The sequence below is a fragment of the Pogoniulus pusillus genome, chromosome 26, assembly GCF_015220805.1.
Source record: "Pogoniulus pusillus isolate bPogPus1 chromosome 26, bPogPus1.pri, whole genome shotgun sequence".
NCBI classification, from domain to species: Eukaryota; Metazoa; Chordata; class Aves; order Piciformes; family Lybiidae; genus Pogoniulus; species Pogoniulus pusillus.
Window position 1 is genome coordinate 6,321,380 of NC_087289.1, and position 15,130 is coordinate 6,336,509.

A 15,130-nucleotide genomic window follows, 5' to 3' on the forward strand; every position below is an offset into this window, starting at 1 on the left:
TGCGCACGGGGGCAGGACGCAGCCCCCGGTGTGCCTGCGCTGGCGATTCCCATGGGCACAGGGGGGCAGCAGGGGTGAGGCACGGCGGGGACCGCGGCGGGTGCCCGTGTACTCGCTGCCCCTTGGCCCGGGCTGGCCTGCCGGGTCGCGGCCTTGCTGTGCCGAGCTGTGATCCCTTCCAGCTGTGCCGGCCCCAGGCGGCTGACGGGGCTGCGGGATCCTCTCCCTGCCAAGTCGCCGAGGTGTCAGCCAAGAGTTAGCAGGGAAAACGCCAAGCAGCCGCCGAGCCGGCCAACCCCTCATCTCCAGCCTTCCTCCTCCTCTGCTGCCGAGAGCCTCCCACCCTCCCTCCCACCAGAACCGTGAGACCCCGGCCCACCGCAGCGGGGTCCCCCCCTCAGCACCCGCTGTGCCTTCGCCCCAGCGTGCCCCCGGGACCCCCCACCTCTGCTCCCAGGGTGTCCCCCCCGCGTCCCCACCCTCCACCTGGGCCATGTGTCCTCCTGCTCTGAATCTGTCTGGAAGGGGACGGTTCCCCCTCCCCGAACTTTCCAGCTCTCTGCAGAGCGGGAACAATCGTAGCCTTTGTCTTCCCTTAATCTCCTGGTTAGGAATTAAAAGGGGGAGAAAAACCCAGCAGCACAAAAGGCTCTTTAGCACGGGCTGGGGAGGGGGGAAGCGCAAGTAGAGTGCATGCAGGGTGCAGGCAGGATTTGCCTTCCCCCCGCTTCCAGCCTGGCCAACCCGCTCCCCAAGGGCCACCCGGAGACTGGCGACTCAGGAGCAATACCTGCTCCCCTCAGCCCCACGAAGGTCCTTGACTAGCATCAGCCCTGGGACGTGTTGGGGGAGCATCTTAAGGGAGACTTGAGCTGGGCTTGCACCCACACGGGGCCAACGGACCCACTTTCACACACGCAAGTGCCTAAACGTCCCCACACCCACCCAGCACATGGCACTCCACCACCCAGAGCTCCCCAAGAACCACGCAGGCACCAGAGACCTCCATAAAATTCCTTAAATAATTTAATTGAAAAAAAGTCTTTCCGTTAAAAAATATTTTTACAAACGCACGCTCGCATTAATTTCCCTTGCTGCTGTTTTTTGCTGTTGCTTTCACCACTGAATACTGCTTTCCCCCCCTACACCTATCGATATGGGAAAGGAGGTGGGAGGTACAGCACATGAAGAGCCCCTGGGTGCAAATCAGGCAGGGTGGGGGCCGAGGCTGGGGAGAGACCTGGGCTGGCTGCAGGGATGCCGAAGTCTGGCCCTGTGGGAGCATACTGGGCAAAGAGAAGGTTGGGAGAAGGTGTTTGTTGTGGGCCTGCTGTTTAAAATTAGAAGAAAACCCCAAAAAGCAAAGCCAGGCCAGGATGGAGAATTGAGATGGGGATGCCTGAGATCCACTAGGGCTGTTGGGACCCCGGACTTTGCAGCACTGGGCTGGGGGAGCAAATACAGCAGGTGCAGCCCCTGAGCCCCACAGTGCTTGCAGGGCAAAGGGCCAGTAAGCCCAAAATGGGCTCTAACATCTATTTGGCCAGCTGCTCTTTTAAGTCTCCCGACACAAGGATGCTTCACCTGACTTGGTAGAAGATGGAGTCTGCCCAGGGCTACCCTTTGGGGTCCCACTATGGTGACAGCCAAGAAGCAGCCAGGGTAGGGAGCAAGCCAGGGCAGGCAAGGCTGGGAACTCTCAGTGAAACAGGGCTATGGTGTCCCCAGCAGCCTGTCCCCACAATAGATCCTGTGGAAAAGGGCTGGTGGGATAGAGGGAGCCCATTCCCTGGAGCAGGCCCTGCTGCCCTCCTGGCCTTGTTTACTGTGCCCTGGGGAGGAGAGTGAGGTTAATGAGAAACACAAGGGCAGGCGAGATTCAAGGAAAAGGGAAAAGTAGCACCTGCTCAGCCAGCTTGGGGAGGGAGAGAGGCTGAGCATGGGGAGAGCACAGGGATGCATCCCATCATTTTGGGGAGCATCCACTTGCCCCTCTGCACTGCCAGCTAAGCGAGTCAGCAAGGCATCCTGCAGCTGAGAGGGTGTTAGGACTTGTAAGCTCCCATCATGAGCAGGCAGAGGTCCTACTTGGCTACTAGAGAGCAATTCCCCCTGGTCTGGTGGCATAGGGACTCCCTGGCCCGTTTTCCCAGAGGCAACAGCTTGCAGAGGTTGTACCACTGCCTGCAGCTGGGACAGCTGCCATGGTGTGATCCCACCTGGCTCAGTGACTGCCATTTTGAAGAGAGGAGCAAGGCAGGTGATTCAGGAATGCTGGCAGTTGTTACAGCACAACTGCTCAGGGCTGGACCAGCCTGGGGAGAGCAGAGGACCAACTGATGCCTTGTGGAGAAGCCCCTAGGCTGGAGGGCTCTTCTAGCAGCTGGCTGAACATCTGAGCATGGCTGCTTCCTGCTTGGTTTTCACATGCTAGGTTTGGTTCCCAGAGTTCCAGCTTGACTTGAGGAGGGGATGTGGGGTAAAAAAAACCATTATGAACATCTCTGAGCGCATTAGATGGAGCTCCATGCCTGGCTCTGCCCTAGGAATTGTAACCTCCACACTAAGTACCCCAAGAGGGGAGCACACCAAGTCTCCAGGCACTGCAGGGTGACCACTCAAATAGGTGACAGCAAGAGAACAGAGGAGCAGAAAGGGGCACGGAGCCAGTCTGGGGCCGGCCGGGAGGAGGAGGAAGCTGCAGGCAGCCAGGTCCATCCAGTGAGAGCGCGATTGAGCAAAGGAAACTCCGGTAAAATTCTTATTGCCTTTATTCTGCCCATTGCCTCACACAGTCCTGCCGGCCAGCACACACCCACGCACGCATGCACACACTCACGCACACTCAGGCACGCTGGGAGTCTCTCCCTCAGCTTGGAGGAACCAGGCTGCAGTGAATCCGCAGGGAAAGGTCAGTGAGTCTTTTGGCAGCAATCACAGCGTGTGTCAGGAGTGGGATTGGCCCCGCTCCTTCTGCATAAAAGAGGAGGCTGGGGGAGCCCGGGCCTCGGCCCCCGGTGCAGCCCCTGCCCCAACCCCGCTCTCCAGCCCCTCGGGGGGAGTGCGGCTGCTGTCGGTCCGGGGGCAAACCGGAGGGTCCCTGTGCAAACGTGCTGATGGCCTTGCTCTGCAGTCCAGAGCTGGCCAGAAGAACCAAGAGGGTAAGAGATGTGGAGCTGGGCACCGGGTCCCCCTCCCTCCCCTTTCTGCTCCCTCTTTTTTTTTTTTTAATATATCTCTTTTCTTTTTTTTCTTTTTTCTTTTTTTGCCTAACTCCCTGCATAGTAAATCTCATAGGGTTCGGGTTCTGGCGTGCAAAGCCAAGTAAAGAGAGCGAAGCCTTCCTTTCGGACACGTTCCAGTGCAGACCCTTAGGTGGAGGGGCTGCCAGGGCTGGAGGGAGTGATTGTCTGGGGCCCATAGCCCCGGCCCTGTGGCTGGGTCAGCCTCCCCTGGCTGTTTCCATGTGGAGGCCAGAGTTAGGAAAGGCTTCGGACGTGTCTGGTGGATTCAATGGATGGGTCAACAGTCTGTGGCCTCAGGGAGGAAAGGGAAGTGAGGACTTGGGGGGAAACAGGGTGAAAAGAAATCCAAGAAGCAGAACAACTCTTCAAACAGATGAGAACTGAGACAGGGCAGGAAGCAGGATGTGCCATCTCTGTCCCATAATCCATCTTCAATATGAAGATGCGTTGCTGCCTCGCTGCTCCAAGACCTGGGACGAAAGCTGGGCTCCCTCTCAGCACAAGTGCCTCCTATCCAGGGAAGGGTGGCCCGTCCCATCCTGTCCCAGGCGACCGTCCGAGGCAGAGGAGCGCCGTGTGAAGGGGCAAACGGGAAGTCGGGCTGCACCGCAAACTGAACCTGGTTGGCAGGTTCCCTCGGTCCGTTCCAATGCAGAATCCCCTGTGGTCAAACCTGCACTGGGAGTGTCTGGTTCATCTGCAGCCTCATGTCCTGAATGCTGCTCAGGATCTTCTTCTGGTGCCCTGCTAGCGTCACCCCTATCCTCAGCAGGTCTCTGCAAGGAGAAAATAAAAGACTTAGTTCCCTGCCAGCAGCAATACCAGCATGTGGCCCTGCCCCATCTAACTGATGCCCAGAAGCCCATCCACCATCATTATGGGCCTCTGCAAGCTCCTGTGTTCCTCGAATACCACAGGGAACCGGCTACTGCATCACAGACCTTAACTCACTTGGGAAACTCCACACACCACTCAGCCCTTTACATGCTCAAGTGGGAGGAGCTGGCTGCTGGAGAGATGAGGGAGGAGAGACAATGTGAAGCAGTTCCAACCTTTTCCCTCCTCTGCAAGCAGGGACTTACTCTGCAGTCATCTGTGCCACCAGGTCGAAGGAGGCAAAGCCGGCGTTAACAAAGTTCTCCTTGTACCGTCCCATTTTGATGGCGTCCAGCCAGTCTCCCACAGTGGTGAAGGTGGTGTAATCTGGGACAGTGCGGTCCAGGAGTGGCTGAGAGATGCTAAAGGGCAAGAGAGCCACAGGTCACAGGGAGCAGGGAACAAAAAGGTTAACTGGAACCAGGGGAGATTTTTTACTCATGCCCTCCCACACTCTAGCTACAACCATCCCAGCTTCCTGGGCTTGGGGAAGTCCTGGTTAGAGGCAGCGGTGCCACTGACCCAGACTGGACGCTGGCAATGACTTTCAAGCTGGCAGCGTTGCGGATGAGCTTGTCCAGCGTGTTGACGATCTGTGCAAACTTGGGCCGCAGGTTGCGGTCCCGCACCCAACAGTCCAACATCAGCTGGTGCAGTGCTGTAGGGCAGTCCATGGGGGGCGGCAGGCGGTAATCCTGCTCCACTGCATTGATCACCTGTCAAGAGACAGGTGGAGGCAGACTGTGAGCCACCTGGGCTCCCATGTGCATCCCATAGCTCCCTGCTCCCCAAGGAACACTTACATCCTGGTTGGACATGTCCCAGTAGGGTCGCTCCCCATAGGACATCACTTCCCACATCACGATGCCATAGCTCCACACATCGCTGGCTGAAGTGAATTTGCGGTAGGCAATGGCCTCAGGAGCTGTCCATCTGATTGGGATCTTGCCCCCCTGCAGGGATAGACAGCTCCGTTATTTTGCACATACCTGAGGTGTCTCCCCCCACCCCTAGATCAGTGGATCCCCCACAGGCACCCCGTACCAGGGAGCTGGTGTAGGTGGGGTCAGCTGGGTCATCCTCCAGAAAGCGAGAGAGCCCAAAGTCAGACACTTTGCAAACCAAGTTGCTGTTGACCAGGATGTTGCGGGCAGCCAGATCCCGGTGGACATAGTTCATCTCTGAAAGGTACTTCATGCCAGCAGCGATGCCACGCAGCATTCCCACCAGCTGGATGACCGTGAACTGCCCATCATTCAGCTGCCAGTGGAGAGATCAGAGAGGTATTGGGGAAGGATTCCAATATGCTGCTATCATCACCTTCTTCCTCTCTACAACTACCTGCTGTTTCCCCAACCCATGATGTCTATGCACAGCTTAGACCTGGGGATGTCAACATGACAATGCAGAAGTAGAGCTTGGAGCTCTTGTCCCCCACACACCTGCAGCCCCAGCCCAGGGCAGGAGTGGATGGATGCTCACCCGCAAGAAAGAGTCAAGCGCACAGTTTTCCATGAATTCCGTGATGATCATGACGGGGCGGCTCTTGGTCACCACACCCTCGAGGTGGATGATGTTGGGGTGGTCAAACTGGCCCATGATGCTGGCCTCACTCAGGAAGTCCCGCCGCTGCCGCTCTGTGTAGCCCACCTTCAGGGTCTTGATGGCCACAAAGATCTCACGACGACCGGGCAGCTTCAAGCGCCCACGGCATACCTCACCGAACTCCCCTGTGGTGGGGAAGGGGAGAAGGCACAGTGAATCATGTGGCAGGGTGAGAGGTGGTAGTCTCAGCAGCTGCTGTGCCCAGCCCCAGGACTTGCCTGCTCCAATGACCTCCTCGATTTTGACACAGGAGATGTCAATCTCTTTGGCGAATTCCCGGACAGCTTCATTGGGGTCTTCATAGGTGAAGGGATCAATGTAGACCTTCATCCCAGGGGCAACTGCAATGCCACAGAGGTCATCACCAGGAGGGATATAACATGGGTGCCAGATGCCAAGCCAGCTTGGCCAGCTGTCAGCCCACATTTCCCAGTCTCTGGCTACAAAGGCTGCCCCTTTGCTTGTGCAAGGGGCAGGAATTGGGAGAGGTCAGGCAGAGCCCATTTTCTAGGCTCTCACACTTACTGTATTGCTGCAGCTTCTCTGTGTACTCAGGGTCTGTGCTGTTGCGTTGCTTCCTGCCCAAAGGAGACGAGAGGAGGTGTTCAGTAACCATCCCTTTCCTGATGGGGCAAAGACATTCACTGCCAACTTCCAAATCCCAGTGCACACAGCCTGTGCCAGAGAGGTTCCCCTCCAGCAGCCTGTGAACAGAATCCTCCCTCCACCCGAGGTGCAGTGGGAGAAGATGGCCTAGTTGTGCTAAGAGAGGATGGCAGCAGCCTGGGTAAAACCCCAGATGGTGCTGGGGAAGCAGAGATGCACAATCCTCCCATAGGATCTGTGCTCTTGTACCCACACGTGGCAGGCCCAGTCCTTTGCTCCAGTCTGAAGCTGCCAGAACTCTGCTCAGGGGCAAGGGGGAAAACTCTGGGGCAGACATGAGCAATCCCCAAACCCAGCTCTGAACCCCACCTCCCTTCAAAGCTGGTACCTGAAGCAGACGATAGCAATGATCACCACAACGATGACAAATAGCAGCGCTGCAGTGGCTGAACCCACAATCAGAGGAAGCTCCTGGAAAGTCTTGCTGGTGGAGCCTGATAGAGACACAGGAATCAAAGTTGAGCTGGGGAAGGAGCACATGTAGGAGGGCTGTGGGATGGAGGCAACTCAGTCCTGGTACCTACCATCCTCTGCAGTTGTCTGAAACTCTGTGGGGAGGCTGTAGCGGCCATACCCAGCCACTGTGCGCGCCCGGACCTGCACCATATACCGAGCGTTGGCCTTCAGCCCATCCAGCCGCACCGAGTTCTTCTGGCTGGTGACTGTGTTGGCGATGCCATCACTCTGGCCTTGCTGTAATGGAAAACATGTGGTTGTCACCTCTGTGAAGCAATTCACTCTTTACTGGCTCACACATACCCAGGCACTATCTCTGCAGGGACTCCCTTTGCCATAAGGCTGATGACCAGCCAGAAGGGCTGGAGGAGAGAAAAGGCTGCTCTGCCCACTGCTTTACCTTCTCTGAGTACTTGATCTCGTAGTCGAGAATGATGCCGTTGGGTCTCTCAGGGGGAGTCCATGATAGTGTCATGCTATTCCCAGTGCTGCTGTGCAGGTGCATCGTAGGCACAGCAGACGGGGCTAGGAAACAAGACAGGAGAGGAATGAGCCGCCTGTGCTAAGTTCACCATGCTGTGCTGGCAAAGGGGACTCTGTCTGGAACCTGATCGGACAAGCTCAGTGGAAAGGTATGGAAAAGCTTTGAGACTGGCCTCCCACAAGTCTCCCTAGAGAGGTGAGATCTCAACATCTTGCACCTGAGGTGACAGGAGACCAAAGGGAGCCTCAGAAATAGCACTAAGCTAACACTTCACCCCATGCGTAGGTGCAAACTGGTCTGGGGAAGGGCCCTGATGGCTCAAACCTAGGCTTCTTCCTCTTCTCTCACTAGGATCTCCACACTCTACCCCACCAATGAGACCCGTGAAATCAGATCAGAGCGCAGCGGCTGGAGATTACCAGCATGCTGGAGCTGGGCCAGAGACAGAGGAAGGAGGGAATGGCAGGGCATTCAGCTGGCTGTGAAGGTTTGGGCTGGTGCTGAGCCTTCCCAGGCCCACAGGAGAGAAATCTCATTTCCTTCCTCGTTCCTTCACAGCAGGCAGATCTCTGGGGTAGGTCTAGGAGATCCAGAGCTCTCCAGAGCATGTGCCAACCATGCCATTCTCCTGTTCCATGTGTTCTGATCTCATCTCCTCCATGTTAAATGGAGAGAAGAATTTACCCAGGGGATTAAATGCAGGCGTGGAGAGCCAGTAATGCAGCAGCACAAAGGACTGCAGCCTCCCAGGCTGTCAGCAAGAAAACTCCCACTCTGCTCTGCAGCAGAGAGCCAGCCCCTGCTCTCCGGCAGCCCCACTGACCTGCCTGGTTGGTAGTGATGTTGACAGAGGCAAAATGGGGAGAGTAAGGGCTCTTGTTGGAGATGCCGTTCACAGCCTGAATCTCAAAGGTGTACTGGGTGTGTGCCATCAGGTTGCTGATGTAGATGCGCCGCTCGGTGAGGCCGAGCTGGCGCGGCACGAACTCCACGTTGTCATCGCAGCGGGTGCAGAGGCGCCGCTCCACGCTGCACTTCTTGCAGATGACGTTGTAGAGCAGGTCATCCCGCCCGCCCGTGTCCTGCGGCTCACTCCACTCCAGCACCAGAGAGGTCTCGTTCACATTGGAGATGACGCTGCGGGGGGCAGAGGGGACACCTGTGGGGGCAATGTGAGGTCAAGGATGGCCTGTGCCCGTGCCCAGCTCACCTCTGGCACGGGAACAAAACTCTCTCCCAACCCTTCATGAAGAGCCTTGCCTCCCCCACAGCTCCCCTTGCCTCCCCTCCTTGCCCAGGGCAGGACTCACTGGTGCAGGCACTGTCTGCAGAGTCTGTGTCTGCCCGGAAAAAGCCATTTCGACACGTGCAGACTGTTGCTGCTCCTGAGGTGGTCCGGCTGTTGGGAGGGCAGGGAGAGCAGGGGCCTTCTCCCTGCTTAGACTTGAAGGTTCCTGGCCCACATGCTGGAGGGAGGGAAAACAGACCTGAGTTATAAATTGCACTCAGAAAACACCCACTATCCTACTCTAGACTGCGCAGACCCTTCCTTGCTGTCCTGCCAAATCTCCCATCAGTGGCTTGAGGACCACAGGTCGCGTACAAGCTTTTCCACTACTGTGAGCCATGCTCAGGGACATAGTGTCCCTGGCTGGGCAGGGTGGGCAAAAGCAGGCTACTGGCACAGGACACTGGCACCCGCGAGCACAGGCACAGCTCAGCCCAGGAGATGCTTGGCTCTGGCAGCAGTGCTGGCAGTTGGAGATGGGAAGAGCAGGCTACCACCAGCAATATAGGGTCAGCGCAGGTGCAGCCAGCAAAGCACGTTCCCACTTCTCTTACTTCACTGCGCTTCCCAAGGGCTTTACTATGGTCCCTCCCCCTTGTTGGTTTCTAGGCTCAACATCCTCCATAGGGTCAGGGATCTGTTCTCTGGGGAAATAAAGCTTGAAACGAAAGGTCCCCATAGCCCTGCGCAAGCATAGCCCCTGCAAGAGGCCTCTATCACCCAAAAAGCAGCCACTCAGCTCCAAACCTTCCGCCTTGAGCTCTTCAGCCACTTCTCAGCCCCAGGGTGGTGACACCTCCTGAGGCTGGCTCAAGTGGAACACCAAGCTAGATTAAAACATTCCTGCAAGTCCTTGGCTAAAGAGCTGTTTCGGCACTGCTTGCCTCCTCCTACCCCTGCTTCCGATCGGGGTCCTTGAAGGAGCCACAAATAATGGGATCCGGCCCGGCTGGCACCGCAGTGTGTTTAGTCATAAGGAGAGGCACATGAAAGGATTAACGGCACTTGAGCCAAGAGGCAGAGTGGCCTTGGGAACTCCATCTACACCTCAAAATAACCTGATTTGTCACAGTGATGCCTGAAAGAAGTGGGTCCTGTGCTCCGTGCTCGAAGCTGGCCAAAGCGCCAAGAGATCCACTGGTGCCGGCTCTGCTTTGGCATCACCCTGTTTGTCACAGCTAAGGTGGCATCAGCACCCACAGTTCCAAAAGAGGGACTTAGGGCAGTTCCCGAGAGTGCCTAACTCTGCTGGCAGCCCTGTCCCACCTCCTACACCTATCACACATCACCACACAAACAGGAAATTTCCCAGTGCTTCACTGGGTCTGCAGCAAGTGGAAGTTTCCTGCTATGAGGCATCTCCTGACACCCTCCATGGAAATTTTCTGGCTGGTTATAGCCTCATGCATGGGGTGTGGAGGGCACCTGAGTCACACACTGATGGGTTGGCCCCATGGGGACCCACACACAGATCTGGTGTGCTGTCCTGGCCTGCCTGGTTTGCCCAGGCACCAAGCAGCTGCAGCCCCACAGGAGAAGCTCCACTCCATCCCAGTGCTGCCAGGTGTGAGTGATGTATGAGCAGTCCCACTGCAGGTGAAGGAAACCCATTATGGGGGCAAGCACCTTGCTGCCAAGGAGGTGACTGTGCTCCCTCTTGCCTGCTGCTTCCCACTCCCAGGGTACAAGCCTTATGGCAAAGAGACTTGTGTTTGGTTAAAACAGGACTGACCACATGGCTTGACTTGCTCCAGCTCCTTGACCTGAGTTCACCCAGCCTCCGGGCCTTCCCTTTGGAAATGAAAGCTTAGCCCACCCTAACTGCACAGGCTGGAGGGCAAAGGAGTGCACAGACCTGTTTCTTTGAAAGCAGTGGAAGATCTTCCCTGATGAGCAGGTCCAGGGCTCCTGTCCCCCCCAGACTGTGCCAGCCTCACCAACACAAAATGCAAGGACATTGTGGCTGCTCACGGACAGCAGCTGCCCAGAGGTAGTGGAGCAGCCTCGGCGCAGGCACACCCGCCCCAGCTGGAGTCCTGGGCGGTTCGAACTGGGTGGATGCAGATTCACACATAAGGAACCAGATTGCTGAGGAATGAGAGATGGCTGAAACCTCCTTGGACAGGAACGCTCTGGGCTTAGAAAGCTGCCAAACATGCTTTGGTTATGGACAGGAGCCCAGATCCATCAGAGACAAAACCCCCTGAAATAATGGGCTTGCTGTGGGGAGAGCAAAGTTGGAGCAAACATAGCTTTAAGAAGCCGATGGCCCAAGCATGGCATGGCAGGCAAGGGCAGCAAAGGTGTTCTGCAGGGGATGCAGGAAGGATGATAGCATTTGGCCTCCTAAATGCTCAGCAGCAAATGATGTCCAGTGGGTTAGGGGACACAGAGGGTACAGTGATCTCTTGTGCCCCTGGACGTGGGAAGAGGCGGGCAGAGCTATCCTGCGGCAGCTGCTTGCCATCCCTCAGGAGTGCCCAGTGCAAGGGATGAACGTAATTTCTTTGCCCCCTCATGCCACCTTGGAAGGAGAGGGACATGACATGTTCCATCTCTGTTAAGCAGGAGAAGAACAGGAGAGGGACCAAGGCCCAGATGCATGCCAGTGTTCAAGTTTCCAACTCCGATTAATAAATCAGGGCATAAAGACCTCGGTTGCAGTGTGACAGCTCTCAGCCGCCACATTTGAAGGCTGTAACCAAGCTGAAAGCTGATCCCAGGTCCCCAGTGGATAAGCCGCTGTGTCATCTCTTCTCTGCAAGAAACTGCCTGTACAACAGCCACTATCTTGGCCGGCACACTGGGGAACAAGCCTGGGAGCTCTGGAGCGGGAATGTGACTCCATCCAGCCGGAGCTGGGAAGCCAGGCTCCCCTCTCCCCTCTGAGAGGTTTGCATAAGCACTTTTCCTGCTGAAGTGTCCTCAAAATAAAATAACAACTCTGAACCTCTACACACAGATCACATCTCCTGATGCTGGGCTACGGTCACCTCCAGGGAGAACATGACAGTCACTGACAGCTAACTGGATAACAGGTCAGGGAACCGAAGCGGAGCTCCCTGGACTGGAGAGGAGCTGCTGGTTTGATGGGAGGGAGACACAGCCTGACCTGACAGTGAGGATTGGCTGTGGAGGAGATCTATGTAGGGTGCAGGAGGGAATGGAGCAGTAATGCAGCTCTGGGGCTGCTGCAGACCTGCCCCTGTGCCCGCTATGAGGCACTGCACAGCTGGTGCGGCACCCACTGCCAGCCATTTGGCTGCTTCTGGCAGCCTCTCTGGGATTCTCATCTGGTGCCCACCTCTGGGGCCTGATCCTGCCTTGCGGAGCTGAAGCACAGGGCTGGGGGAAAAGGAGGGCATGCTTCCCAGATACAATCCCCACCCTGGTAAATAAAGTCCAAGGGAGGGAGCCGAAAAAAACCACCGAAATAAAACCCTCCTGGCAGCAGCAGAGAGCAGTGACTCATCCCACAGGCAGCCTCCATTACTGCATGGGATGTGGGCAAGCAACAATAAGCCCATGTGCATCTCCAAAACTTCAGGGTCTCCTCCCTTGGGAGGGAAGGATAGCCCACGACACATTGGGAAATGCGAGCTGCAAACTACCCTGTTCCAGGTCTCGATTACCCTCCCATCCCCACAATGCTATTCCAGCCTGGGCAGCATCCATGCAGCTACTTCTCTCCCTGCAGGACTGAAGCAGGCTGTCTCGATTGAGCCTAGATAAACCAAACGGATCACATCCCTTTGTCCAGCAGGCCTGTAATTTCTTTAAACGCAGCAATCGAGTTTGCCTGGGACAATCTGTGCTTTATGAACCCGCACGGCTCACTCCCTTCCCGCTTTCGTCAGCGGCTGCAGATGGATTAGAGCCATGGAAGCAGCAGCCTGGCTACAGCCGAGGCGGTAACTCTCATTTTAAGTCTCTCTGAAAAGACACTTAATTTTTTTTCCTCCCCAAAAAATATCACCCTTTGGGTGGAAATATTTCATGCTAGCGCAGTCCAGAAGTGCACGGAGTAAATCTGAAGGGGAGAGAAGAGAAAGAGACCTCAGGGGTTTGAACGATGGCATCCAAAGAAGAGGCGGGAAGCCGATTTATTTATTTATTTTTACAAGGGGAGGCGGGGGGGGAATTCAATAAGCAAAGCTGCCTCTCGAGCCACAGCAGGTCACAGGCAGGAGGGCAGGGGCAGATTTCCTCAACCGTATTACAAGTAACCCATTGTGGAGCTTCCCGGCTGTAAACCAGCAGCTCTCCCCTGCCCGCGCTGCCGAGCTGCCTTTGATCTGGCAGCCTGGGCAATTAATCGCAGCAGTTTCACTTCCTGGGTTTCATGCAGCAAGCCCGTGTTGCAATGCAAAGCTGCAAACAGTTGGCAAGTGCATTGCTTGCTTGGCATTTTTGTTTTAATTCGAGGTGATGTTTCCATTAGTCACCGATTGCAAGGGAAATTTATTGAAGTAAAAATTCAGATTTTGGCCCCAGCCTGACCTGCTATCACTTACTGCCTGCGCCCAAAGCTACAGTGCCTGGTGCCATCGGAAAACAGACATCAGGAAGGCTGAGCAATGGGTCTGCGGGGGGTGCGGTGTGACACTGCACACTATCTCCCCAGATGTTCTCCACCGGCTGCACCACACAGTTTCAGTCCAAGTGTGAGGAGTAGGCTCTGGCAGCACTGCAGCCCCTCTCCAAGACCCCCCAAATGGGCATCAAGGGCCATGCAAGGAGGGGACTTGCTGCTAGCCCTGACGTGGAGGCCAGCCAGACCACAGACGTTTCTGTCTTTGGGTGAACCCAGCAATATGAGAGGGGCAAAGCCTAGCGAATTTGGCACAGGGAGCACATGCCCAGGAACATTTCTGGGGAGCTGAGCTGTCCTGCACGGGAACCCTACACTGCTTGAAACAATCCCCCACCTGTGCAATGCAGGAAGAGCTTTGACAACAAATGCCCCAAATGGTTTGGGTGCTGGCATACCAAAAAGAGAAGACCCTGAGGACTGCAGGGCTCCTGCTGTGAGGAGGTGAAGGCAGTGCAACCCTGCCTGTGGAGGCATGTGGGAGCCTTCGGCCCACCTCCCTGGCCAGAAGCTCCACTTCATCCTGCAAGAGCTGCCTCTGCAGCTCTGCATGGCGGGGAGCGTGTGGGAAGCGGCACAACCCCCAGAAGGGCCGTGTGCTAATTAAATAAAGATAATGAGGCTGAGAATGAGATGCCAAATCAATGCTGTGGCAACTCAGGACTAGAGTGCCAGATACCAGCCTGGCGTATCGCATTACAAAGCATGCCAAAGAAACTGCCTTCAGCCGGGCGGGATGAGTCCTCGGCTCCCGAGGGACCGGGATACAAGCTGCATTGTAACAGGGCTGAATGCGAGGTCTAATCCTGGCTCTGGATGGAGATAAAGAGGAGGAGGAGGAGATCTTCAAAGGCCACTGAAAGTCTGGGGAAAGGGGGAGATTTACAACAGGGCTTATCCCATCTAAGCAGTAACTGGGTATTGTTATTTATTAAAATGCCATCTGGCACTCTGGAGTGTTCCTTGTATGTGCGGTGAAGTCTTGGCGGCTCCCCGGGGCGGGAGCGCTGAAACCCCAGCTCCACGGGGCTGCAAATGCACCTCTCCCCACCCCGTGGGGGACTAGAGTGTTCTCGGGGTAAAGGAACATCCAGCTGAGAGCAGAAAAGGGAGCTGTGGCTCTGGCTTCTCCCAGCCCTTCTTCAGCTGTTTCCACTTAAAACACACACGATCATATGGTGGAAAATCTGATCCTACAAGCGCAGTGCAACTTTCCCAGAGAAACGTGAGGACACTGCCGCTTCTGCCCAGCGAGAGGGCAGGCTGCCGGATGGAGACGTGCCCGTGGCTCTGTGTGGCTTCCCCATGTGCTGGGGAAGAAGCTGAGGCTTCGTGGGGGTAGAAATCAAAGGGACTGGGAAAGCCACCACATGGGTCTTTGCCTGGCTGGGGGGATACAGAGAAGGGACTTCACCCTCCATCCTGCAGTGATGCCCTGAGGAGCCTTTGGTCCTGCCTCAGGATGCTCCAGCTTGGCACAGCCCAGATGCTGGCTGGAAACAGTGTCACATTGTGGCCAAACCTCACTGGGAAACAGCGAACATTCCATATGGTCTAAGATCTCTGAGTTCAAACAAGAAGGAAAACAGCTTCCAGGGAATGAGGGCCTCAGCACACTGTAGGTTCCTCATTCAGTGATGGATACCTGGCACTGGTGTCCATTTGCCCAATGAGGAGCCAGCCTGGCTGCCCACAAGACTGAAGCAGGGGCTAGGGCATCAAAGTCAGAGCTGTGCTGACACCAATGGTGCTGGAGGCACTGGTCCCCTGGCAGAGCTGCAGCCCTATGGAGGCTGAGTTCTCCCCTGACCAGCCGCAGCGGTCTGGCTGACAGTTACACTGCTCCCAAAGCCAGCAGCGAGGCCAGCTTGGTTCAAGCCCCACGTCACAGGCTGTCCAAAATCACATTGCCTCTGCCA

General features: G+C 56.2%; 1 protein-coding gene across 2 annotated transcripts in view; it reads right to left on the reverse strand.

Moving 5' to 3' along the window:
* Positions 1–1,004: 1,004 nt before the first annotated feature.
* Positions 1,005–15,130, reverse strand: part of EPHB3 (EPH receptor B3) — a 29,782-nt gene continuing 15,656 nt past the window's right edge. Inside the window, exons 4-16 of one of the 2 annotated variants that reach the window (XM_064165700.1) lie at positions 8,643–8,798; positions 8,156–8,491; positions 7,249–7,373; positions 6,917–7,085; positions 6,721–6,826; positions 6,252–6,349; positions 5,945–6,067; positions 5,604–5,851; positions 5,166–5,381; positions 4,925–5,074; positions 4,644–4,837; positions 4,328–4,483; positions 1,005–4,021 (exon numbers count right to left, since the gene is read on the reverse strand). In XM_064165700.1, coding sequence (XP_064021770.1) covers positions 3,913–4,021; positions 4,328–4,483; positions 4,644–4,837; positions 4,925–5,074; positions 5,166–5,381; positions 5,604–5,851; positions 5,945–6,067; positions 6,252–6,349; positions 6,721–6,826; positions 6,917–7,085; positions 7,249–7,373; positions 8,156–8,491; positions 8,643–8,798 — 2,186 coding nt within the window. In that variant the 3' untranslated portion in view covers positions 1,005–3,912. The remainder of the gene's footprint in view (positions 4,022–4,327; positions 4,484–4,643; positions 4,838–4,924; positions 5,075–5,165; positions 5,382–5,603; positions 5,852–5,944; positions 6,068–6,251; positions 6,350–6,720; positions 6,827–6,916; positions 7,086–7,248; positions 7,374–8,155; positions 8,492–8,642; positions 8,799–15,130) is intronic. The other variant, XM_064165699.1, reaches the window with a different exon arrangement.